Source organism: Staurois parvus, unplaced genomic scaffold, assembly GCF_062004578.1.
Source record: "Staurois parvus isolate SC_StPar_1 unplaced genomic scaffold, SC_StPar_1.0 ptg000347l, whole genome shotgun sequence".
Classification (NCBI taxonomy): domain Eukaryota; kingdom Metazoa; phylum Chordata; class Amphibia; order Anura; family Ranidae; genus Staurois; species Staurois parvus.
In genome coordinates, this window is record NW_028318143.1 from 278,808 (window position 1) to 305,902 (window position 27,095).

At 44.3% G+C, this 27,095-nt stretch overlaps 1 protein-coding gene across 1 annotated transcript in view; it reads right to left on the minus strand.

The window, feature by feature from the left end:
* Positions 1-26,710, minus strand: part of ADGRL4 (adhesion G protein-coupled receptor L4) — a 262,139-nt gene extending 235,429 nt beyond the window's left edge. Inside the window, exons 1-2 of the mRNA XM_089684367.1 lie at positions 26,607-26,710; positions 18,426-18,566 (exon numbers count right to left, since the gene is read on the minus strand). Coding sequence (XP_089540493.1) covers positions 18,426-18,566; positions 26,607-26,628 — 163 coding nt within the window. The 5' untranslated portion in view covers positions 26,629-26,710. The remainder of the gene's footprint in view (positions 1-18,425; positions 18,567-26,606) is intronic.
* Positions 26,711-27,095: the final 385 nt, after the last annotated feature.

Here is a 27,095-nt window from a genome sequence, read left to right on the forward strand (position 1 = left end):
GAGTCTGCTAGGGCTGCTGACAACCAGGGCTTTTTTCTTAGAGAATAGGTGTCACATCTTGTCTTCACCCCTACCCAACTCCAAGCACTGTCCCTTGATTCCACCCCTTGCCCACCTCCTGAGCAATGTCGCTTGGTTCCACCCCTTGCCCACCTCCTGAGCAATGTCGCTTGGTTCCACCCCTTGCCCACCTCCTGAGCACTGTCCCTTGGTTCCACCCCCTGTCCACCTCCTGAGCACTGTCCCTTGGTTCCACCCCCTGCCCACCTCCTGAGCACTGTCCCTTGGTTCCATCCCCTGCCCACCTCCTGAGCACTGTGCCTTGGTTCCACCCCCTACCCACCTCCCAGTACTGTCCCTTTTATCGAATAAGGGCCATGTATTGTTTTGTGATGCTAAGTAATTTGTATAGAATTTGGTAATAAGAAAAGCAGAGTAGATCCCCTGCATTCAGCAACAATGGACACACCAGTAACAATAGATCATCCCAACAAAAATTGACCCCCCCAAACAACAATAGATTTCCGATCAGCTAGCATCAATAAATCCTCAAGCAGCCAGCAACAATAGACCCTTCCCTCAACAATAGATCCCTCCCAGCAGCAATTGACCCCTTCAGGCAACATGAGACCCCCCCAGAAACAATGGATCCATCAGCAACTACAGGCCTCCCAGAAACAATATACCCCCCTCTCCAGTGACCACAGATCACCCAGCAGCCATCATCAATAGCCCCCTCAACACACCCCAGAAACCCTTACCATTACATACATTCATACTAGAGGTGCTCCCACTGAAAACTGGCAACATCTAGCAAAGGGTCTTAGGGCACTGGTATGTCTACACATGAGATTTTTACGGGTAAATGCCCAAAATACATTAAATATACTGTACATATCTTATGGGATTTAATAAATGGCAACTACCATAGCTTTTTTTTTTTTTTTTTTTTAACGAACAGCAACACATAGGAGCATACTTATAAAGCAGTGACTATAACTTTCATTGAACATTAAGTCTTCAGAATCAGCACAAAATTCTTTATCACTGGTACCATACCCCTTCCCCCCTGCGATCTCTCAATGCAACTATTGCAGACTGTTTCTGGAGAAGCTGACAATGTACAGGAATGTTGTTCCATATGCAGTATATTGGACTTGTCCGATGATCCAGCCTTTTTGGATGGAAGTACAAGCCCTTTTGCATGCTCTTCCAGAAGTATCTTCCAGCTCGACCCAGCCATGTTCTTGATTGGTCTTCTACCACCCATGCCTAAGGATGCCAGAATATCAACTCTACAAGTGATAACAGCTGCAAGATGTCTGATAGCTTTTCTTTGGCAACAGCCTCAACGCCCATATACACAAAAGTTCCATTCCCATGTTCGAGAGATCAAACTTATGGCCGCCCTCACAATCAGATTAAATAACATGCTCTTTATCTATGAACCCTTGGGACTGTTTTGAGGACGCTTCCTGAACTACCTAGTTATTTCCACCATCACACTTTTTCTGTGTTCCCTCGCTGCCTACCCTTTATTCTCCCCTCTATTTTCTTACTGCGTCTATTCTCCTCTTTCTTTCCCTCTTTTTGATTTATTTTCTTTTACTTTTCGGTTCTTGTGATTTGGTTTATATGGAGTTACTACAGCTTCTGGTTTACGGTCCGCAGTGGTGATTCAAAGGCTACTGCTGTTTGGCTTACTACTTTGTGATTTTCACGGGCTAAAGTCGAGTAATGGGCTGCTTACTACCTATGTACAGCTATCAGGTTTTTCCTGTTGTGCTATCTCATTGATAATTTGATACCTTTATTTTTTTCTTTGAGCTGTCTATGTGGACTACTTTGCTCGTTCAATTCTGATGATGCTGTTTGATACACCATTTGCCTTACTGTGCAGAAATTCTGTACATAGGCTAATTTTTATTTTATTTAATTTTTACGTTTACTTTGTGCCAATAGGTGTTCTTCATTCTCATCTCAGAAAGCTGAGAATTATATATTCTCTACATGGGGGGGGGGGGGGAGAGATTTTAGGTTTTGGGCTATCTACAGCTGGTCTAAAATCTGGAAGTCTTCAGTTTCCTTTTATTCGTAGCCACACTTGTGAGATACTCCTCACATTCTTTGTGGTCAGTGAAGGGAAATATCTCCTTTGTAGACAGTGCCGGATTAAAAAAAGTTTTTTTTTAGTCAATACAAGTCCGAAATGCCAGTTTGCTGCGTTTTCAAGCGCTTTCCAGCATTTTTCAGCGTTAGAGCATTTTTACAGCTAAAAAACTTCTCTAGAAACCCACTAGTCCTAGGTTTTTTTCCAGCCAAAAAACGCCCCTGCTAAAAAAAGTTGATTACAGTCTGTGTGCATGGACACATAGGATAACATGAGGAAAGAAAAAACAGAGGGCGCACAGGCCTAGTGCATTACCATAAAAAATGTTTAATAAAAAATAGTGTATGTGTTGTACTCACAAACGACAATATAATCAAGGCACACCATAAAGAACAGCTGGGTCAACACCGCGCTGAGTAACAGTCCGTAATAGGGAGTATAGACATCCAAAAGTCTGACGCGTTTTGAGGACTTGCCTCTTCCTCAGAGTGACAACATGCTGGGAGGGCTACTAGCTGTAGAAAAAAATGTCAAAAGCCAAAAACAGCCGATGTAAAAACGTCAAGCGTTCATGAGGACTTGCTGCTAGTGAACCAATCTCTGCAATAGAAAATCAGGAAGATTCACCTGCAGTGAATGTTTTTGTTGAATGTCAGATTCACTGCTTTTTAAATATACTTTTTATGTGTGGATCCTAAAATTGTAAATGGTTTATGGGTTCTATTTTAGTCAATCTCCCTCCTGCCCTGTTTGTGTATCCTCATAACATAGGCAGAAATGTGCATAGAATTTATATAGGATGTGAGTCTTCTACATTCCCTAGCAGAGTGGGGATTGAACCCTGGAGAATGCTGTATATTAGTTTACAATGTTTAATAACGCAAATGAAACCTCATAGACATTGCTAAATTCAGCTGTAATTCCTGGCGCTGGGTGTCTAAGTATGAGATGATATGAGCCCATCCATCTCTGATATGAGCCACTGACATCAAGCTCCAATAGAGGTTCCCGGGACACCAGGGGACCTGCACATATATGAGGCACCAATGATATGTCATCCTAGACTAATCTAAATGATTAGCTTTATTTCTCAAGCCAGAGGTTGATAAATATGTTAATATATTTATACTGAGGACCCCTTCAGTTTCTGTGCAGTAACAGGTCCCAGTGTTTCCTTTTCCTTCCTCTATTATTATATTATTTGCTTATATCATTAGTGGCTATCATTTATTGCAACATGTTCATATCCCATTTCATTACCAAAACCAAACACAAAATTATAAAAAAAAAAGCAGTAAATTGGTTATAAAGAGTTGTTGAAATATCCAAAAATAATGCTTTTATGTTCTTTCCTTGAAATAGAACTAATATGCAAGCCCAATATCTGACCCCCTTATAGACTACATTGTTTCCTACCTGCTCTGCTAAAGGCATTATAAACTCTCCTACCTGTACCAGCATAAGATGTGAATTGATCATGGAGTTTCATAAGGGTGATTTTCTGAAGGCAAACACTGTGCACTTAGCAAAGTGAAATTGCACTTTGCAAGCACTATTGCTCCAGAGCTGAGCAGAAACTCTGCTGACTTCCATCGTCCAATCATGTGCAAGAAAAAATGCTGTTTTTTTTTCCTTGCATGTAATTGGGTATTCTTTGCAAAGAAAAGCATTACCTCATTTACGAAGCTGTGGAGCAGCTGCTCTTGCAGATTGCAGCTGCACTTTGCAAAGTGCACAGTCTATTTGCCTTTAGTAAATCAACCCCATGGTATCATTTGGTGTCTTTTATGCACAGCCTAGAGTAGAGTAAATCTTCACATTTCTGTGTCAGAAGTTTCTATCTGTGTTCAAGCATGAGGCATACGTCAAGCACTGCACAGGTTAATGCATAACCTTTGTCTAAGAGCTGATGCTTCCTGTGAAGAAACTACATATCCCACAATCCCCAGGTCTCTGAGCCTAGTATTCTGCAGGTGAGAGCTACATTATTAGATTGGATACAGACAAAAGTAGGCAGAACAATGAGGGGAAGAGATGTGTTTTTATCACATTAGCACTCCCTCATTTGAGATACAACACAGAGGAATTGGTGACGCATGGACTGGACGCTGTATGAACCAGAATACGTAGTTGCCTGCCCCTTTAGCAAATAGGGACAGTCTAGGTGAATGAAAACAGACATAAAGTAACTCAGTGTACTGGTGGCCATACATGCTTCCATAAATTATCAATTTCTTCTCTGATCTCTTCTAATAGGAATAATCGATCTATAGTAATCAACTTTTTTAATTGACATGACAAAGAGTGCAGTGGATTTTGATCAATAGTTAAGATATGTTAGTAACTTACGATTGTAAAGTAACGCAGAGGTTCTGGAATATAAACAAACCGCATTCATACTCATCTAGGTGAATGCAGCATTGATCCAACACTGCTTTGGTCCCCTGCCACCTTTAAGACAGAGAACTGAGCTATCAAAGACCACTGATTGCTCAGTTCTTGGTCTTCAGTGAGAAGAGATCCAAGACTGTCAGTCATTGACTCTCTGCTCTGCCCCTCCAGCCCTCACTGGAGCGCTGGGCTGTGGAGGGGGTAGGAGCTGCTGGCTCAGGCTCTCAGCAGCTTACTGGTAGCCTGAGCCGACTGCAGCTCCAGGCATCTGGATGGATCCAGATTTTAAAGTCGTGATCGATCCAGAACCTGGACCAGCTGACAGCTGACTTTAGTCCACTGTCACCAGAAAATGGATCACAGGAGTGCAGAAAAAAGTGTACTCCTGTGATCCACAGAAGACATAGGGCCAAAAGAGCTTTGACCCTACTTTTCCTTTAATGTATCTGTTACCATTGTGTTATCAATCTGATCAATCAAAATGCAATAGTGTTCCTGAGCAAAGCATCTCAGTGTTGCCAATTGATGCAAAGTGATTGATATTCCACCCTGGAAGATTTACTCCGTTTGAGTCGAAACTAAATCTAAATCAATTAAAGGGAAAGTTTATGGCTATTCCATTGTTTACTGAGTCAATCGTTTTGACCAAATCATCACATCGATCATATAAAAATATCTAAGCATACATGGCCACCATTAAAGGGGGAGGTGACTGGAGCCATATGTATTGATGGCAAATGTGATGACCAGAGAAGTTTTAGTAGAGATTAACTTGTTACACTCCACTGTCCAATCAGCAGGCTGGGAGTGGAGAGATGACCTCACTGTATTCCTTAACCCTAGGTTCAAACCTAAGTGTTTTGCAGAAACACAGTACAGTCCATTTAACATGATTTCCTATGGGACATGTTCACACCTGTGTGTTTTTCACCCGGTGCATTTTTTGGAAAGGGTCAGGGACTTTTTTTGAATGCAGAAAGTTGCGTTTTTGCTTCTATAGACTTCAATAGAAACACCGCAGAAAATAATATATTGTGTTTGCTGCATTTTTTTTTGCCACGTTTTTGATGTTTTGCGTGTTTAAATCTGCCTAGCAACAAGAAAAAAAAAAAAGCGCAGCAAAAACGCAAGTGCAAAAATGCAAAATAAAACGCAATGCAGAAACGGCTCAAACGCAACCTGCAAAGGTGTGAACCTAGCCTTACTCACAGGGAAAGTGGTGTCAACCTCCCAGCTGTGCTGTCTGGCAGAGGGGTATGAATTACACAAAGGAGCTGTACAATGGTGCAAATCTTTTGTCAGAGCAGATGGTTCACATTTGTGTATTTTTATATGAAAATTTAGATGTTTGCCTGGAGTTCCGCTTTAAGAGTCATGCTTGCCACCAAACCCACTAAAACCTCTGTCCATGCAGCGCCAAGTCCATGGCTTACCTCCCCTCCACTCCGCCTTCCCAGCATCATGTTTATCAATAAATTAGAGGTATGCTTTAATTGGCATAGCAGTGTCACTCGCAACCTCCAATAAGTATTTGATTTGTGCAGAAAAGTGCGTAGGCGCTACTTTGGTTAGAGGACACGGTCTGCCATTTCAAAGACATTTGCCTTTCGTCTCACCGAGTAACATAAAAAACTCTGATAAGAGTGTGAAGGAACAAACTGACATTTCTCTCCCTAGAGAGTCAAATTATTTGTTTGCCTTTTGTTTCCACCTATCTCGCTCACTTTTGGTCTGCAAGATTCTATTGTGTAATAGTCTTTTTTGATCATAGCTGTTATCGTGGTTGATTCTGTCAGCGCTGTCGCACTGGCTAGCCTGACATGTCTGCTATTGCTGGTGTCAACATGCATTGCCATCTCACTTCTTCTTTCCTTTTCACAGAGGAGACTTGTATTCCCTTTTTTTTTTAGTGGCTATAATTATCCGAATCTCTTTTCCCACCAGAAGCAAAAAAAAAAAATAAAATAAAATAAATTTAAAAAAAAAGTACTAGAGGGTTTGACAGGAGAGCATGAAATCACTAGAGACAAAAGCAACCAAAGCTCATGGGAACATAATGGGTTTTAAAATGTGTATTTCTTATTTACTAGCAAATTCTGAGTCAAAGAATAACTTCAGGCAACAAGTAAAGTGTTCAGTCACTCGCTAATTCTATCCAAGCAACACTACAAACTGGCTAAACCTAAAAAGATCAAAAGGTTTACCGTTAGGCTCGCTTCATACCTATGTGTTGCATGTAGTAAAACATGTATTTTACATTGCACTCTAATGAAAAACTATAGTTATGGGCAACATAATCTAGGGTTAAAGAATACAGTGAGGTCATCTCTCCACTCCACTGGCTATCAGTCGATCCTGAATACGGCTGCCAGACTCATTCACCATTCCAACTGCTCCATCTCCGCCACCCCCCTCTGCCAATCCCTCCACTGGCTTCCGATTGCACAACGGATCAAATTCAAAATCCTAACGCTGATGTACAAAGCCGCCCACCATACTGCCCCGAACTACATCACTGACCTAATATCCAAGTACTGCCCAACACGCACACTCCGCTCCTCACAAGACCTCCTTCTCTCTAGTTCCCTGGTCTCCTCCTCCCATGCCCGCCTCCAGGACTTCTCCAGGGTGTCACCCATCCTCTGGAACTCCCTGCCCCAACCCATCAGATTATCACCTACTCTCCTCTCCTTTAGGCGCACCCTGAAAACCCATCTCTTCAGGGAAGCCTACCCCACCCGCTGCTAACCTGCCGACCACCTCCACTCTTCCTACCACTCCATCCCCCACAGCTATCTCCTCCTGTACCACCATCCCCTCCCTCCTAGATTGTAAACTGGAAAGAGCAGGGCCCTCAATCCCCTCATGTTTTGCATTGTATTGGTATTGTTCTGTCACATGTTCTGTCCCCCATTGTAATGTACAGCGCTGAGCGAACTATTGGCGCTTTATAAATACTGTATAATAATAATAATTAACACACTTACACCCAGGGGCGGACTGACAACTTATGGGGCCCCCGGGCAATAGGAGATCATGGGGCCCCTGTGTCCTTGCCCAAACTCAAAGCCTATGAAAAAGGTACCAGGGGCATCTCATGGGGCCCCCTACTGACCCCGGGCCCTCGGGCAGTGCTCGAGTTTCCAAATGGTCAGTCCGCCCCTGCTCACACCGCAGAACATCAGAATGCATACAGTGCCTTGAAAAAGTATTCATACTCCTTGAAATCTTCCACATTTTGTCATGTTACCAAAAAAGTAAATGTATTTTATTGGGATTTTGTGATAGGCCAAAAACAAAGTGGCACATAATTGTGAAGTGGAAGGAAAATGAGAAATGGTTTTCAAATTTTTTTACAAATAAGTATCTGAAGAGTGTGGCGTGCATTTGTATTCAGCCCCCCGGAGTCAATACTTTGTAGGACCACCTTTCGCTACAATTACAGCTGCAAGTCTTTTTGGGGATGTCTCTACCAGCTTTCTACATCTAGAGAGGAAACTTTTGGCCCATTCTTCTTTGCAAAATAGCTCCAGCTCTGTCAGATTGGATGGAGACCATCTGTGAACAGCAATTTTCAAGTCTTTCCACAGATTCTCCATTGGATTTAGGTCTGGACTTTGACTGGGCCATTCTAACACATGAATATGCTTTGATCTAAATCATTCCATTGTAGCTCTGGCTGGATGTTTCGGGTCGCTGTCCTGGAAGGTGAACCTCCACCCCAGTCTCCAAGTCTTTTGCAGACTTGACAGGTTTTTTCTAAGATTGCCCTGTATTTGGCTCCATCTATCTTCCCACCAACTCTGACCAGCTTCTCTGTCCCTGCTGAAGAAAATCATCCCCACAACATGATGCTGTCACCACCATGTTTCACGGTGAAGATGGTGTGTTCAGGGTGATGTGCAGTGTTAGTTTTCCGCCACACATACTGTTTTGCTTTTAGGCCAAAATGTTCAATTTTGGTCATCTTACCAGAGCAGCTTCTTCCACATGTTTGCTGTGTCCTCCACATGGCTTCTCACAAACTGCAAGCAGGATGTCTTATAGCCTTCTTTCAACAATGGCTTTCTTCTTGCCACTCTTCCATAAAGGCCAGATTTGTGGAGTGCATGACTAATAGTTGTCCTGTGGACAGATTCTCCCACCTGAGCTGTGGATCTCTGCAGCTCCTCCAGAATTACCATGGGCCTCTTGGCTGCTTCTCTGATTAATGCTCTCCTTGCCCGGCCTGTCAGTTTAGGTGGACGGCCATTTCTTGGTCTGCAGTTGTGCCATACTCTTTCCATTGTCGAATGATTGAACAGTGCTCTCTGGGATGGTCAAAGCTTGGAATATTTTTTTTTATAACCTAACCCTGCTTTAAACTTCTCCACAACTTTATCCCTGACCTGTCTGGTGTGTTCCTTGGCCTTCATGATGCTGTTTGTTTACTAATGTTCTCTAACAAACCTGAGGGCTTCACAGAACATCTGTATTTATACTGAGATTAAATTACACACAGGTGGACTCTATTTACTAATTACGTGACTTCCGAAGGCAATTGGTTCCACTAGATTTTAGTTAGAGGTATCAGAGTAAAGGGGGCTGAATACAAATACACACCACACTTCAGATACTTATTTGTAAAATACGTTTTTGGTTGTAACATGACAGTGTGGTAAATTTCAAGGGGTATGAATACTTTTTCAAGGCACTGTATATTGCCCACGGTGTTGAGCTGTTACAAAAAAAGGGCCATTTTTTGGCCATTAAGGTTTATTGACATGCCACACGAGAATACATGAAATATCAAATGTTAACGCGTGTACAACAATGGACCACAACAGACTTGTCAGTTGGCCTTTAAGAGCCCATTCACTCTTGTGTGTACATGTTTTAATGCAGATCAACATCTCATTGCACTCCATCCTGGCTAAGGCCTGGAGTATGGATATGCTGCATCGATGGCCAGTTGTTTATGTACAAGGAAGCATATATGTTGCCTGCCAGCAGTGCTAGGACAAGGTAATCCAGGGCCCAGGGCAAAGATGCCAAACTACGCCCCCCCCCCCCATTTATGATGTGCAAGTTTAGGGGATCCTATGCCCAGCAGTCCCTCGCTTGTCAAAATTACTGCTGTTGTCACAGAAGGAAGGTGCCCCCATCCCTATAGTAAACCATTGCACCCTGAGCAGCTGTCCCTTCTGCCCCTTCTGCCCACCCCTTGTTCTGTCCCTGGTTGCCAGTATGTAGGGCACTGCAGTCTATTTTCTCTGCTGTAGGTGGTGCTCATCTGGGGCGGTACTGCAGCTGGAGGGGAGGTCAAGGGAAACTTGGTTTCTCTATGGTTCCCTGGAGCAGCGTTCCGGTTGGCTACGCTGCATCCAGGTGACCCTGGTGGCCATCTTGGATCATGCAGAAGCTTTTTAAGTCCCTGCCCCCAGGTTTTGGTACACATTTGTCAAGCCAGTGTAGGAAGAGCATACCTGCCTGTCAGGGACAGCACTAGCAGTAAGGAGAGGTTTCAGAGGAGCAGGGCCTATGTCTGCACTTCTGAAAGCTACCTCTTTGGTTGGACCAGCCAGGCTGCATTCCACCTCCCTTGGTCTACTACCGCTGACTCTCCACTGTATAGGCTGTAAGATCTTTGTCGGTTGAGCTCCCCGCCATGCTGTTGTACTGTTTGCAAGTTCTTCAATACACTGTTTACTGCTCTCCAGGCCTCTGTGTGCTTTTGCCACAGCACCATACTGCACCTAACAAGAACAATGTGCATCAGTTCAAAAGTCCAAATGCCTTAAGGAGTCCTAAGTGACTTTGAAATGTTGCACTTAAACCTGGTGTGATGTGATTACTTCAAAAAAGCTTTGGACCTTTGAATTGATCTATGGTGTGCTAGCAACATATGCTTCTTTGTACATGTTTTAATGTTAACCTGCTAAGGTTGTAAGAAAGGGTTAGTGTCCCCTGTAGGGTGGCTTCCACCCCTTGCCAACCAATCTGGGCTGGACTTCCTTTTCCCCTGGGAGTTTATAAAGTGGGGATGGAGGTGATAGGGTGGTGGTGCATGCAGGGCCAGTGCTAGACTATATTCCGCCCTAAGCAAGATAAGTTACTTGCACTCCCCCCAAAAAAATTAAAACTTTACCTGTAGTTCTACTTCACCCCTCCTAGTACACATCCTCTTTCCCCTCAAATTTTCCATCCTTGACAAATCCTCTCCCCAAAACCCCCCTCCGAGCATAAATCCCCCCAATCACACCTCCTAGCACAAATCCCACTAAATCCATCCACCTAGCATAACCCCCTCCAAATTACCTTTCCCAGAACAAATCCCCCCCACATAGCACAAATCACCCCACTCCCTATCTCCTCCAATGACCGCTCATCTCTCGGCAGCAGGGAATAAGAGAATGAATCAAACACTGACCATGCTGATGTAAGAGTGATCTGCTTTATGGAGGATCGCTACACTGACAGGAGAGCACAGCCCGCACCTCCCGGCTCTCTCCTGTCATTTCTCATTTGCAGGCTTCACTGCTCCAGGCTGCTCTCCCCTTGTCCGGGCTGTGAGTGCGGGGATGGGGGGGAAGGCACTCAGCGGCCAGGCACAGGGTCCATGGAGAAACCAACTGAAATCTGGGGGGCATAGCCTACCCTAGCACTCCCCTAGACCAAGCCATGGTGGAGAGTAGGGAAACCAGTGGCTGTGGTTGCACCCTAGGCTGTTGCCTAGCTCTGCTAGTGGTGGCACCGGCCCTGGGTGCTTGGGAAGGACCATGGGTGAAGTGGCCATCTGGACGATAGAGCAAGAAAAATCCTGCCGCTGTGCTGAAATGCAAGCAAGGTAGACTGGTCCAGGAAGTAAAATGCTCCGAGTCACTATATTATTACATACAGTTGCAAGAAAAAGTATGTGAACCCCTTGGGATTACGTGGAGTTTTGCATGAATTGGGCATAAAACGTGCTCTGAACGTCATCTAAGTCACAACAATAGAAGAACACACTCTGCTGAACATAATACTACACAAACATTAGATGTTGCCATGGTTTAATTGCACATAACATGTAAAAATTCACAGTGCAGGGAGGAAAATGTATGTGAACCTTTCGACTTAATAACCGGTTGACCCTCCTTTGGCAGCAATAACCTCAACCAAACGTTTCCTGTAGTTGCAGATCAGACCTGCACAACGATCTGGAGTAATTTTGGACCACTCCTCTTCACAAAACTGTTTCACTGTAGCAATATTCTTGGGATGTCTGGTGTGAATCGCTCTCTTAAGGTAATGCCACAGCATTTCAATCGGGTTGAGGTCAGGACTCTGACTGGGCCACTCCAGAAGGCGTATTCTGTGCTGTTGCAGCCATTGTTTTGTTGAATTACTTGTATGCTTTGGGTCATTGTCCTGTTGCATCACCCATCCTCTGCGGAGCTTCAGTTGGTGGACAGATGGTTGTACGTTTTCCTGTAAAATGTCTTGATAAACTCTGGAATTCATTTTCCCATCAATGACAACAATCCGTCCAGGCCCTGAGGCAGCAAAGCAGCCCCAAACCATGATGCTCCCTCCGCCATGTTTTACAGTGGGGATGAGGTTTTGATGTTGGTGTGCTGTGCCTTTTTTTCTCCACACATAGTGTTGTGTGTTCTTCCCAAACAACTCAATCTTGGTTTCATCTGTCCACAGTATATTTTGCCAGTAGTGCTGTGGAACATCCAGTTGCTCTTTTGCAAACTTCAAACGTGCTGCAATATTCTTTTTGGACAGCAATGGCTTCCTCCGTGGTGTCCTCCCATGTACTCCATTCTTGTTTAATGTTTTCCTTATTGTAGATGTGTCAACAAAAATGTTAGCATGTGCCAGAGATTTCTGTAGGTCTTTAGCTGACACTCTGGGATTCTTCTTTACCTCATGCAGCATTCTGCGCTGTGCTCTTGCAGTCATTTTTACAGGACGACCCCGCCTAGGGAGAGTAGCAACAGTGCTAAACTTTCTCCATTTGTAGACAGTCTGTCTTACCGTGGACACATGAACATTAAGGCTTTTGGAGATACTTTTGTAACCCTTTCCAGCTTCATGCAAGTCAACAATTCTTGATCGTAGGTCTTCTGAGAGCTCTTTTCTGCGAGGCATGGTTCACATCAGACAGTGCTTCTTGAAACCAGTAAACCCAAAACAGGTGTGTGTTTTTTAAGGGCAGGACAGCTGTCAGCAACACATCCAATATCATCACACTGATTGGAGTCAAGGTTGGCTCACTCCTGGCTCCAATTGGGTCTGGGAGAAGTCATTAAGCTAGGGGCTCACATACTTTTTCCTCCCTGCACTGTGAATGTTTACATGTTATGTGCAATTAAACCATGGCAACATCTAACGTTTGTGTAGTATTATGTTCAGCAGACTGTGTTCTTCTATTGTTGTGACATAGATGACGTTCAGACCACATTTTATGCCAAATTCATGCAAAACTCGACGTAATCCCAAGGGGTTCACATACTTTTTCTTGCAACTGTATAACCAACTTAGCCAGCAATGGAAAGTGAGGTTTCATTCGCTGTGGGCCATATGGCCACTTGCAATCTGGTAGACCCTATGGTTGCAAGATGGTGATGAGTTCCCCAGCTGTATATGACAAGCAGTCCGTTTTCTCTTTCATGATCTACAGTGGACCCCCTGGTGCAGGAACTGGCTTATCAACCACAGCTAGGGTGCTCTACAAGGTTGAATTCACACTGTTCCAAGCGCATTTTCATGCGTTTATTAAGTGCTGCAATAATCATGCATCTTCATGCTCTGGTTGTCATTAAAAAAATCGATTTTATCTTTGATGCATCAAAAAGTGAACAACACTCATCAACAAAAGAAACTCATCTTTCCAAAACTCCCTTTCCTTGTGTCCATATACAGATTCTCAAGAACAGCATTCATATTTGAAATACATTTTTAATTTTGTTTGTTCCTGTTTGGTACAACAAATGCACAAATATTTATTTTTTTTTCCGTTTTGAAAAAGTAAATGTTTACAACATTTGGCAGATCATGCTGTAAAGCTTGGTGGGTAGTCGGTCTAACCCTCTCTTTTGTATTTCTCTTTATTGTTATATCTCAGAATAATTGCTTGCAATGAACAGGCATGCTTCCTAAGAAAGAAAGCGATACGCAGGAGTCTTGCTTCATAACAAGCTGCTTCAATGGCTGAACTGCAGGTTATACTGTGCTGTGAGACATGCATATATACTAATGCGTTCTATTCACCTTCCCTCGGTCCTTCACAGCAGGCTGTTGGGCCTACACCTACTCTATTCTGCTGCTTACTCTTGCGGCAAGTGGTGTCCTGGTGTGACAGGTCAGATTAGGATTGTGGTGATGGTAGGAGGATTGGCACCGTCAGATCTTTTAAAGAGGACCTTTCATTAGCAGAATCTGTATGAATACATTCCTGACAAATCACAATATAGAATGGCAGTCTAATTTTTAAAATTTACTGTACCTTAGTCATTAAAAAAACCCACTTTGAGCTCGACAATGCAGAACTGAGTGCCTTAGCGAACAATCACCAGGCCCCATCACCATGCCCAATGGGGGCAGAGAGAGAATTCTTAACCTTGTATAAACTTTGTCCAGGGTGACTTGGAGCCCATACAGATCGTCTTCTCCTCACTCCACTTTCAAACAGATGTAGCACCCTCTCAGTTAAGTAAATTTTAGTTCTTTTTAGCTCATTTGTATTCATTGGAGCAGCTATTGACTGTTTTGGGCTGTTCTGGCTTTCATAGGCTGAATGGTTGATTGATCCCCCTGCATTCTAGATGTTTCTAGAAATTAGTGGGCTGGAAAGTCAAATGAGCAACCTGAATATTTATTGCACTTCAGCCAATCCTTGGGTGGTGTGCCCATCAGGTGGGTGGAGAGGCATATAACTAGTCTGAGCTTTAGAACAGCAGGTTCTTCCTGTTGAAGAGATTGCACCTGGTTGGGTCATGGTGACACTGTAATACTTGTGGGGGGGGGGGGGGGGTGATTTTTTTTTTTTTTACACTGATTGCTTTTACACCCATATAGGATGTAAAAGCAATCATTTCTCTTTCTCTGTCTGCATTCTTGCAGCCATTGAGAACTACTGAGTGAGCTGTGATTGGTCACAGCTTGTCACATGGTACAAGGCTGTTGTGAATAGCCTTGTACCATGTGACCTCTGTGATCATTCACAGATTTCACATGTAGTAAGCAATGATGTCAGAAGTGACATCTTGCTTACTACTTTGCATGTGATCGGGACCTCGTACAGAGGTCCCGTCCGACGATCTGTGTTTCACTGTGTCCGGAGGACACAGCGGGCACCGGATCGTGGTGCTGCGTGCTCCCAGGGAGCACGCACAGCTAGAAATGGAGGGTGCCGTTTTTATGAACGGCAACCCGCCCCGGAGTGCCACCGTCCTGCCGTTTTATAAAAGCAGGCGGACGGCAAGAGGTTAAACATGGTTTCCTCTCCTTGCAGCTTCTTTAGAATGGTGAATAGCCAACCATTCTATTTTTTCTGTTTTTGTTTGTGACTTAATTGTGAAGATTTTTCCTTACCTACCCTCATAAGATGTGGAAAGAGTAGCTGTCATCCGTAAAGGAAGACACAAACTGATGTAAAAACATGTCAGAAGTTCCAAGCCTCAACACTACTAAAATGTGTTTATATGTCTCCATTGGAGGGATTTCCCATTACCTCCTGTCCTGAAGGACACAAAAGCTTCAATTTCATACACTATATGGCCAAAAGAATGTGGTTCCAGTGGAGTCTCTATGGGGGTGCTGTGGGTGTGCACCACACCCAGGTGACACCCACCCAAGGTTGTCAACCGTCCATAAACCCCCCCCCCCCAAAAAAAAGGGATGATTTAGGAACTGAACATGTGCAGTTCTAAAGCTGACTGGGCTTGGACATGCTTGGCCATTTTGGAGCTCACATTCCACAGGCAGCTCAACTAACTTCTCTGCCCACATCCAGCATCCTCCTGTTGGCTTCTTGTCACACTTCTGACATTACCAGTCAAAAGGTAGTGTCCCCCAGGGCTGCTGGGTGACTCCATTCACCTGATTCTGGGGATCGATCGCCGGTGTATGTATTCCATTTCTACCACACGAGAGCCCCAGGGGACACAGCTGTCTTGTGATGGAGTAAGTGAGTCATCCTCCATCCCAGGCTCTGCAGAAGTCCATGTAAGGTGTGTCCTTTGCACAAGAATTTTGCATTCATGATTTTAATGGATTGATTGGATTATTTTTATATGCAAGAACCTCCTGCGCTCCTACCTAAACACTAAAATCCTAAATTTTTTTGGGCACTATTATGCAATAGTCACATTTGGACTATTTTTTTTGCACACTAATATTTTTATAGATCCCATTGGGATGATTTCACATATTTAGTAGTGTGATTATTGGAGTTCACTTACCTGTTTCTTCATCACATCATTCTTTTCAATTATTCCTGATCCTTGAGAGATCATGGTGTATCTTTAGGATTTACAGCCCACAGGCTGTACTTTATAGTATTAGTCACTATATATTTTTGTCACTTTGTTTTATGTCACAATATATGCAGTTTTAGCATATTTTATATATTTCATGTGCATTTGTATTTCAGGTAGTTTTTCAATATGTCTTTTATTTACCTGGGAATTACTTTTTATTCTTACTGATCCTTTGGACTATCATGCATTGTTGTTAATTTGATCGACTTATAGGCACTCCATGAAGGTTTGTGGTTTTTCCGTAGTCTCTAACCATCTCTTGTATCATATCGGCAGTCTCTAACCATCTCTTGTATCATGTCCACAGTTTCTAACCATGTTTTGTATCATGTCCACAGTTTCTAACCATGTTTTGTATCATGTCCGTGGTTTCTAACCATCTCTTGTATCATGTCCGTAGTCTCTAACCATCTTTTGTATCATGTCCGCAGTCTCTGACCATCTCTTGTATCATGTCCGCAGTCTGACCATCTCTTGTATCATGTCCGCAGTCTGACCATCTCTTGTATCATGCCTGCAGTGTCTGACCATCTCTTGTATCATGCCTGCAGTGTCTGACCATCTCTTGTATCAAGCCTGCAGTGTATGATCATCTCTTGTATCATGCCTGCAGTCTCTGACCATCTCTTGTATCATGTCCGCAGTCTGACCATCTCTTGTTTCATGCCTGCAGTCTCTGACCGTCTCTTGTATCATGCCTGCAGACTCTGACCGTCTCTTGTATCATGCCTGCAGTCTCTGACCGTCTCTTGTATCATGCCTGCAGTCTCTGACCGTCTCTTGTATCATGCCTGCAGTCTCTGACCGTCTCTTGTATCATGCCTGCAGTCTCTGACCGTCTCTTGTATCATGCCTGCAGTCTCTGACCGTCTCTTGTATCATGCCTGCAGTCTCTGACCGTCTCTTGTATCATGCCTGCAGTCTCTGACCATCTCTTGTATCATGTCCGCAGTCTGACCATCTCTTGTTTCATGCCTGCAGTCTCTGACCGTCTCTTGTATCATGCCTGCAGTCTCTGACCGTCTCTTGTATCATGCCTGCAGTCTCTGACCGTCTCTTGTATCATGCCTGCAGTCTCTGACCGTCTCTTGTATCGCGCCTGCAGTCTCTGACCGTCTCTTGTATCGCGCCTGCAGTCTCTGACCGTCTCTTGTATCGCGCCTGCAGTCTCTGACCGTCTCTTGTATCACGCCTGCAGTCTCTGACCGTCTCTTTCATCACGCCTGCAGTCTCTGACCGTCTCTTTCATCACGCCTGCAGTCTCTGACCGTCTCTGGCATCACGCCTGCAGTCTCTGACCGTCTCTGGCATCACGCCTGCAGTCTCTGACCGTTTCTGGCATCACGCCTGCAGTCTCTGACCGTTTCTGGCATCACGCCTGCAGTCTCTGACCGTCTCTGGCATCACGCCTGCAGTCTCTGACCGTCTCTGGCATCACGCCTGCAGTCTCTGACCGTCTCTGGCATCACGCCTGCAGTCTCTGACCGTCTCTGGCATCACGCCTGCAGTCTCTGACCGTCTCTGGCATCACGCCTGCAGTCTCTGACCGTCTCTGGCATCATGTCTGCAGTCTCTAATTGTCTCTGGTATCATATCCACTATGTTTTACCACACCAGGTGACCCTAGTGACACTACTGTAGTTCAACCCCCCAAGACATTTTAGACAGTTCAGTACATTGCCAAGCCTGTGGCAACAGTTTGGAGAAAATCATTTTCTATTTTACCATGACTATGCCCCTCTGCACAAAGAGCTGCTCACAGGCCTGAAATATGGTCACTTTCCCAAAAACTGGGTGCTGGACACTAGCAGGAGTTCAACTTGTACTGCATGAAAACGCAGTGATCCAGGAAAGAAGGAAGCCGACTGTGCTCCATAAAGGATTCAAATGCTGACAATCCTCATTGATCTGGACAAAGCAAACAGTCCCTGCATGCTTGAAGTTCCAGACAGGGTCTCTTTTCTTTGTACAGTTAAAGATTGTCTGCATTTAAATTCTTTATGGAGTGCTGACCTTCCTACTTTTTTCTATAGAGATTTGGTTTGATGAGTTTTGGATGAAACCATGTAAATTGCCTGCGCTACAACCCTACTGAGCACTTTTGGGAGTAATCAGAATGCCAAATGAGAGCTGGGCCTTCAGTACCTGACCTCACATACTGTATAACCATTGGGCTGAATGGATACAAATTTCCAAAGATACTCCAAAATGTTATGGAAGGCCTTCCTATAAGAACAGCGCCTGTTATATATGCGAAGATGGGGGAAAGTGAACTTCATAACAATCCCCAATGGCTTCCACCCAACAAGCTCATGTAGGTGTGATGGTCCCAAAGGTTTGGCCATTGAGTTTTAGTTAAGCCAATGTGCACAAAGCCAAAAAAGAAACATTTTACAAGTAATATGTTTCCCTACCTTCACAGAATTTAATGCCATCCCCTGTGAATCCTGTATTGCAGAAACATCCTCGAATCCCTTTCTCCATTTTACACTCCGCATTTGTATGGCATGGAATTGAACACTGCTGGCCATGGTGCAGCAACAGGAATAAACACTCTACAAAACAAAGTGACAGCCGGTTCAAACAATATATAGCCAAGAGTAAAAAATAAAACAAACTAATAGCACACAATACAAATGTTAAAGTGACAAAAAAACTAAGTTTATATTAATTTTAAAAAAAATGTACCTTCAATTGCTCTCAGCCTCCTCCAGGTCTCAAAATTTCTTTATTTTTCTGCTCTGATCTGACTTCCTGTTAGAGGGTGGCTACGTTCATTCTCAATGATCCCACTGTATGTAGGAATGTAGCCACTCTCTGCACATGGACTAGCAGCTATGGACTATGCCAGTGTTGGAGCACTGGAAGTATAGCTATACTAGCACCGAAAACCCAGCTTGATATCTAAGCCTGCGCCACTCTACCCCAGGCCAAAAAATGCTAGACGTACTTTAACGTCAATGTCATTATTTAGTAAAGGGTTCCTTCCAGGGCTTTTTTCAGCGGGAATTTTGGGGAATGCAGTTTCGGTACTTCCAGCACTGAAACTTATGTATTGGCAAGGGATGCTGGGGTGTGCTGGGGGATCTATTGTCGCTGAAGGGGATCTATTTTTGTGTGGTGATCTATTCTTGCTGGGGAAGTCTATTGGTGCTGGCGGGGGATCTATGATTGATGGGGGTCAATTGTTGCTGGAAGGGATCTACTGTTGAGGGAAGTCTATTGTCTATTATTGCTGGAGTGTCTATTGCTGCTGGCTGCTGGGAGATCTGTTGTAGCTGCTAAGGGTTTACGGTTGCTAGGGTGGTATTTTGTTTTGGGGGTCCATTGTTGCCGGAGGAATCTATTGTTGCTGGGGATCTATTTTTCTGCTTTTCTTATTAGGAAATTATTTAACACCACAAAATTATACTTGGCTCTGTATTCTCTTAAAAAAAAAAAAAAGTGGTACTGGGAGGTGGGTAGGGGGTGGAACTAAGTGAAGGCGCTCGGAGGTGGGTAGGGGGGGCAGAGACTAGAAGTGACTCAGAATAGGGGAGTTCCTGCACCTATTTTTTTTTTAGAAAAAAAGTGGTTTAAAGTGGTTCTAAACCCTTCCATATACCCAATGAAGCGACTTGGCTCAGATGATACACAAATCCTCCTACATAAATTGCGCCTGTTCATTTGCAGCAATTGTCCTGTACATCCTTGTAAAACTCAAAGATGAAAAGGATTTTACACACTCAGAAAGCAGGGGGTGGGGGGCTGCAGTTACACACTGTACAAGAGCTCTGAGAGCTGATTTGGAGGAGAGTAACACATCCTCTTCACACAGGAACAGAGCTGAGGCTGACAATCACAAGCTGTGCTGGAGCTCCCTCCCCTGTCACCTTTTTAGCTCTTGATGTCAGGAAAATGTCAGGAGTGACTAGACGACAGAGGAAGGAGACAGCAGGGAGAAATTGTGCTTAGTGCTTGGGAGAGAGGCAAGTAAACACTATAGAGGGATATGCTTTGCTCAGATTTCATGTCTGAGGTTTACAACCACTTTAAAGTGTCATTAAGCCCTCCTATCCTTTAGAGCCAAGGAAGTTGCCCTCTTAGCCTCTGTTTGATCTGCAGATACCATAGTACTGCACATGTGATAAACGATAATGCCAGCCAGTTGATGGCTTCACAGTTTTGGTTGAGAGCTGACATAAACACACTAGTAACTCTAATGGATATTATTTAAAGTGTTACTAAACCCACAACAGTACAGTCAGTCTGTATATGCAGCAAGGCATGCTTGTTATACTCACTGTGGGACCTAAGGGGTTAATCATCCGCATTGTGTAAAAATGCTGTTTGATTCTGACTTCTCTGATCCTCCCCTTCTTCCAGTGCCCCCCTCTTATCTCCTGATAAGACATATCATGTGCAGTCACTCTGCACATGCTCAGTGTGGTGGGTTCTTTTTTGGGAGAGTGCATGTGATCAGCACAGGGCCAATGAGCACTGTCCAGACAGGGGTCAGGGGTTCTGCATCCTCCTAGAGCAGAAAGAAAACTCCTCCTACAAGCTTAAACCAGTGCTCTGCTGGACACTGATAGATGTCACAAAACTGCTCTAACTGCTGATGAGGAAATGTTGTGTGTACTGTGGGAGACCAGATATAGTGAATGCAGGGTCCGGGGAGACCAGATATAGTGAATGCAGGGTCCGGGGAGAGCGGATATAGTTAATGCAGGGGCCAGGTAGAGCGGATATAGTGAATGCAGGGTCCGGGGAGAGCGGATATAGTGAGTGCGGGGTCCGGGGAGACCAGATATAGTGAATGCAGGGTCCGGGGAGACCAGATATAGTGAATGCAGGGTCCGGGGAGACCAGATATAATGAATGCAGGGTCCGGGGAGACCGGATATAGTGAATGCGGGGTCCGGGGAGACCGGATATAGTGAATGCGGGGTCCGGGGAGACCGGATATAGTGAATGCGGGGTCCGGGGAGACCGGATATAGTGAATGCGGGGTCCGGGGAGACCGGATATAGTGAATGCGGGGTCTGGGGAGACCGGATATAGTGAATGCGGGGTCCGGGGAGACCGGATATAGTGAAGGCGGGGTCCGGGGAGACCGGATATAGTGAAGGCGGGGTCCGGGGAGACCGAATATAGTGAAGGCGGGGTCCGGGGAGACCGGATATAGTGAAGGCAGGGTCCGGGGTGCCTTTTGGAAAACCAGTTAAATTGATGTATTTAGTACGGCTCTAAGTGCAGTTCCCCATGACACTCAGTTGGCATCCACCATTTACTAATTTTAAACTGAACAGAGCAATATTTGGTCACTCTAGGCTATTGCACTTAGGGCCAGTTCACACCACGGAATCGCACTCCAGATCCATTCATGATGTGTTTCTGCATCTGTGCTTTTAATGTGTTTTTTGATGTTTCTGGATGCGTTCCAGATGCTTTTTTTTTTCGTCCTATTTTTTTTTTTCTACTGTACTAGGGTCCAGTGTGTGTGTGATGCTTTCCAGAGTATTTTTTATGCATTTTACTATGTTGCAATACAGGAAAAAAGCAGCATGTTTTTTTTTTATTTTCTGGAACCGGAACTTCCTGGAGCTGACCGCATTGGTGTGAACTATGCCATTGCGAACCATATAACCTACCTTCCATGAGATGTTGATGTAGAAAAAAATGCACTGGGTTACATATTTGTGTGAACTGTCCCTTAGGGCTTCCAGTACTTTTTTTTTCTGCATTCAAAATACACAAAGTAGGTTATATGGTTTTCAATGGCATAATTCACATCAGTGCTTGCAGTTCCAGTGCGAACCGGGTCCATGAAAAAAAGTAGAACATGCTGCAGAACTGTACTGGACTGCAGTAAAACACACCAGAATGCACCGAAATGCATAAAAAATGCACCGGACCCCAGTACAGTGAAAAAGAAAACCATTAGGAACGCATCTGGAAACGCATCAAAAATGCAACAAAAATATGCATGCAGAAACACATCTGGAATGGATCTGGAGTGCACTTTTGTGGCGTGAACTGGCCCTTAAAGTGTTACTAAACCCACACCAGTAAAATCAGTCTGTATATGCAGTAAAGCATGCTTGTTATCACTGTAGGACCTAAAGAGTTAATCCTCTGCATTGTGAAAAAAGGCCATTTGTTCCCGATTTACTCTGCTCCTCCCCTTGTTTAAGCAACCACATCTTATCTCTTGATAAGGTAAACTGAACAGTAGGCATTTTGCACATGCTCAGTTTGGTGTGTACTGCTAGAGTTTTTTTTTCCCTCTTGGGAAAGCAGACAAGACTGCTCTAACCGCTGATGAGAAAAGATATTTAGCAGTTTATATTTACTAAAATAATTGCATTTCCATGCTGTGTGTACTGTGGGAGACCAGATATAGTGAATGCAGGGTCCGGGGAGACCAGATCTAGTGAATGCAGGGTCCGGGGAGACCAGATCTAGTGAATGCAGGGTCCGGGAAGACCAGATCTAGTGAATGCAGGGTCCGGGGAGACCAGATCCAGTGAATGCAGGGTCCGGGGAGACCAGCTCCAGTGAATGCAGGGTCCGGGGAGACCAGCTCCAGTGAATGCAGGGTCCGGGGAGACCAGCTCCAGTGAATGCAGGGTCCGGGGAGACCAGCTCCAGTGAATGCAGGGTCCGGGGAGACCAGCTCCAGTGAATGCAGGGTCCGGGGAGACCAGCTCCAGTGAATGCAGGGTCCGGGGAGACCAGCTCCAGTGAATGCAGGGTCCGGGGAGACCAGCTCCAGTGAATGCAGGGTCCGGGGAGACCAGCTCCAGTGAATGCAGGGTCCGGGATGTAGTAATACTTAAACCCCTTGGTGCTGGTGCCTCTTGGCCCTTTAAAGGGTTTGTGACGCTGGGAGGTGGGGCAGGGTTTACGATCATGTGATTGGTTGTCACATGATTGAAAAGCTCCTGACCGCAAGTAGCAATCGGGACCTTTCCATGAGGTGCCAGTAAATGTTCCAGGAGCGCCACGGTGCTCTTAGCACATGTTTTGTTTACATTGGGTAGCACAAATACGTGGCCTCTCAGTAGCTGGGCCTTGGCACCGAGGGGACGACATATTTGCATACGCTTGGCGCCAAGGACTTAAAGCAGAACTAAGCTCTCCTATTATACAGCCAAGGAAGCTGCCATCTTAGTCCGTTTGATCTGCAGTTGCCATGATGCTTCACATGTGATCACTCATGACACCAGCCATTTGGCCTGACAGGTCAGTTGGGAGCACAAGCAACTGTGACAATTACCATTCATGTGCATGTCTTGAATGGAGCTGTTTTGGTGGATTTATTTCCTTTTAAAAAGTCCCTATGACTCAAAGCCCAGTAAACTCTCCCGTTCCGGGTTCAGTTCACTCATCCTTTCTTGTTTTGTCAGCTTTTGAGATATTTACTGGAAAAATGTTTTACATGCAAAATAGTGTTACATAAGGCAATTGAGCACAGGTGTCACTACTTATACGATTATTTCCAGGCCACTTTGATGCTGAGCTGATATTTTTAACCTTATCACAACCCCATCTTGTCACGGAGGATGGTGGAGCGAAGTGTCGCCACCCAGGACTCAAAGATGAACGTCTAATCATACTTACAGAAAGTGCTAATGAACTCATCTGTCCGAGGGTGACAACTGTGAGGCCTAATGCACGCCGACAATTTCATGCGTGATACCTGCTCTAGTGTAAGAACCTGGCTTTTTTTTGCTTTCTGCTATAAAACATATCCAATACAAAAAAATTAAACTTAACTTCATAAATTTTGGCCAAAATGTGTTCTGCTATACGTCTTTGATTAAAAAAATCCCAATACGTGTATATTGATTAGTTTTGTGTTACAGTTTGTGTCTACAAACTATGGTATACAGTATGTATTGGATTTGTTTTGTTTTTTTATTAAACTACTAATGGCGTGATCGATGATTTATAATGGGACTGCAATAGTGCAGCGAGCAATCTGACATTAAGTCCTCATGCACACGGGATGTTTTTACACCGTATCTTTTTGGCTTTTGACGTTTTTTTCTACAGCCAGTAAACCCCCCAGCATGTTATCCTAGGTGTCCATCCCCGCCATGTTCTCCTAGGTGTCCATCCCCGCCATGTTCTCCTAGGTGTCCATCCCCGTCATGTTCTCCTAGGTGTCCATCCCCGCCATGTTACCCTAGGTGTCCATCCCCGCCATGTTACCCTAGGTGTCCATCCCCGGCATGTTACCCTAGGTGTCCATCCCCGGCATGTTACCCTAGGTGTCCATCCCCGGCATGTTACCCTAGGTGTCCACCCCCGGCATGTTACCCTAGGTGTCCACCCCCGGTATGTTACCCTAGGTGTCCACCCCCGGCATGTTACCCTAGGTGTCCACCCCCGGCATGTTACCCTAGGTGTCCACCCCCGGCATGTTACCCTAGGTGTCCACCCCCGGCATGTTACCCTAGGTGTCCACCCCCGGCATGTTACCCTAGGTGTCCACCCCCGGCATGTTACCCTAGGTGTCCACCCCCGGCATGTTACCCTAGGTGTCCACCCCCGGCATGTTACCCTAGGTGTCCACCCCCGGCATGTTCTCCTAGGTGTCCACCCCCGGCATGTTCTCCTAGGTGTCCACCCCCGGCATGTTCTCCTAGGTGTCCATGCATACAGACTGTAATCAACACTTTTTGGTTGGAAAAAAAAAACCCAGGACTAGTGGATTTCTAGAGGAGTTTTTTAGCTTTAAAAATGTATTTATTTCAGGTAATTATATAGCGCTGTCAAACGCAGCGCTTTACATATATATTGTACATTCACATCAGTCCCTAACCCTCAAGGGGCGTACAATCTAAGGTCCCTAACTCACATTCATACATACACATACTAGGGCCAATTTAGACAGGAGCCAATTAACCTACCAGCATGTCTTTGGAGTGTGGGAGGAAACCAGAGTACCCGGAGGAAACCCACGCAGGCACAGGGAGAACATGCAAACTCCAGGCAGGTGGTGCCGTGGCTGGGATTCGAACCAAAAACCCTAGTACTGCCAGGCAGAAGTGCTAACCATTTAGCCACTAAATGCTCTAATGCTGGAAAATGTGGTAAAATGCAGGAAATCGTGGCAAACCAGCGTTTTTGGACTTTTTTTTACCTTGAAAAAATTTTTTTCAGTAAAAAAAACTAAAAAAAAAATGCAAACGCGTTAAAATGCAGATAAACGCTAATACAAAAATGCAAAAAAAGCTGAAAAACTCACTTAGCAAAAACAGGTTCCCCCTCCCACTTCCTGTCAGATTGTCTCTACGATCCCAAGAAGTTCCCTCCCCTCCCGCAACCTCTTGGGACGCGTCACAGGTCCCAGAAGGCTGCAGGACCATTCACAAAGTGCAGCATGGCTCATGCATGTGCGGTGGACACCTGGCTGTGAAGCTGCAAGGAGTCACAGCCTGGTGCCCACAGTTAAGATGCCAGCACCGCTGGCTGAGGGTCAGGGAAGAATGGGTTCAAGTGAGGATGGCGCTGGACTCTCAGACAGGTAAGTGTCCTTTTTATTAAAAGTCAGCAGCTACACTATTTATAGCTGCTGACTTTTAACTTTTTTTTTTTTTAGGTACAGGCAGGTGAAGAACCTCTTTAAGGTGATCTGTGCGATTAGTTGTGCAACGGTCAAAGCCAAAGTCACATCCAAGTCACACCCATCCAAAGTTGCATCAAAGTCGCAATGTAAAATCACAATGTAATTTGCACGACTTTGGCGTCACACAAGAGTGAATGGAGCCAAAAACTAAGATCATGAATACAGTATTTTGCTGAAAGAATAGTGAATGATTGAAACAAACATAGATTCAACATAGATCAACAGTACATGGAACAAACATAGATCTATACATAGGTTAAAATACAAAAAAAATAAAAAAAAAATAAACATAGTAAAAAAAAAAAAATCGCAAATGTAACAATATGTAATGTAAAAAATACAATAAATCACAAGTATAAAAAACATGAAAACATAAAATAAATATAAAAAATAAAGTACATGAATTAAAAAAAATTAATACATCACAAATGTACAAAAAAATTGTAAAGATAAAATAGTATAAAAAAAATAAAATACATAAATGTAAAAAAAAGCCACAAATGCAAAAAAAAACCCATTTAAAAATAAAATAATGTACAAATAACTAAAGAAATGTAAACAAATCACAAAAGTGAAACAAAAAACTAAGAAAAAAAAAAGAGCAGACTCGAGGGTCTTGGTCTTTTCTACTGTCATGTCTTATATGTTTCTATGTTTCACATCAGTCTGTAGTGCCAATATCATGCATGCTTGGTCGATATTCCAGCTCAGCATCAAAAGGCCCCTGGTCATTCTTTTATTAATGTTGGCAGCTCTATGGATGAACAATCTGAACTACCTTCTGAACCTGGCAGAAGTTCCCCCTAGGGGCACGGATACTGCTGCAAACTGCAACATGCAAGGTCTGCTGTCAAGTCTTCTAATTCCCCAAATCGTTTATCACGTACAGACAACAGGAATCATACAAGATAACAGGTTTGGTACTTCCTAGTACCTATCACCAAATAAGAAAAGTGCCCTTTGTGGGATTTCTTACCTAATAAATAGAATATTTTCATTTGAAGAAGCCGATATGAACTCCACAGCTGAAGTAGTAGATCCAAGAGGCTTGGGAATCGCTGCCCTATGACGTCGGCAGCTTCCTTTGGAGATTTTCCTGTTTCTTTGTTTGTTCAGGGCTTCTACTTCCTACACTTTCATCAGTTCCAACAAGGAGTTCACTTCTAGCCGCGTTCAGTGTGCGGAGCTTCGTGTGTCGTACGTCGCTGCCATTTTCCTTACCAAACCTTAACCTTTGACGTCTGATTCAAAAGGAATTCAATTTGTATCTAAACTGTCATATAAAACTTTAAACCACTTTAAGGAAAGCATCCATTACTGATCGTGGTCCAGAAAAAGGTGTGCCTGGTTATTCTTTATCAGCATGCCATGAAAGTCCATGCTAGTTCCCCTGACAACCTTCTTTTCTCTGAACAAGGATGGAGCCATCTTTGTTCAGGTATCATCCAGGGTCACCATCTTCTTC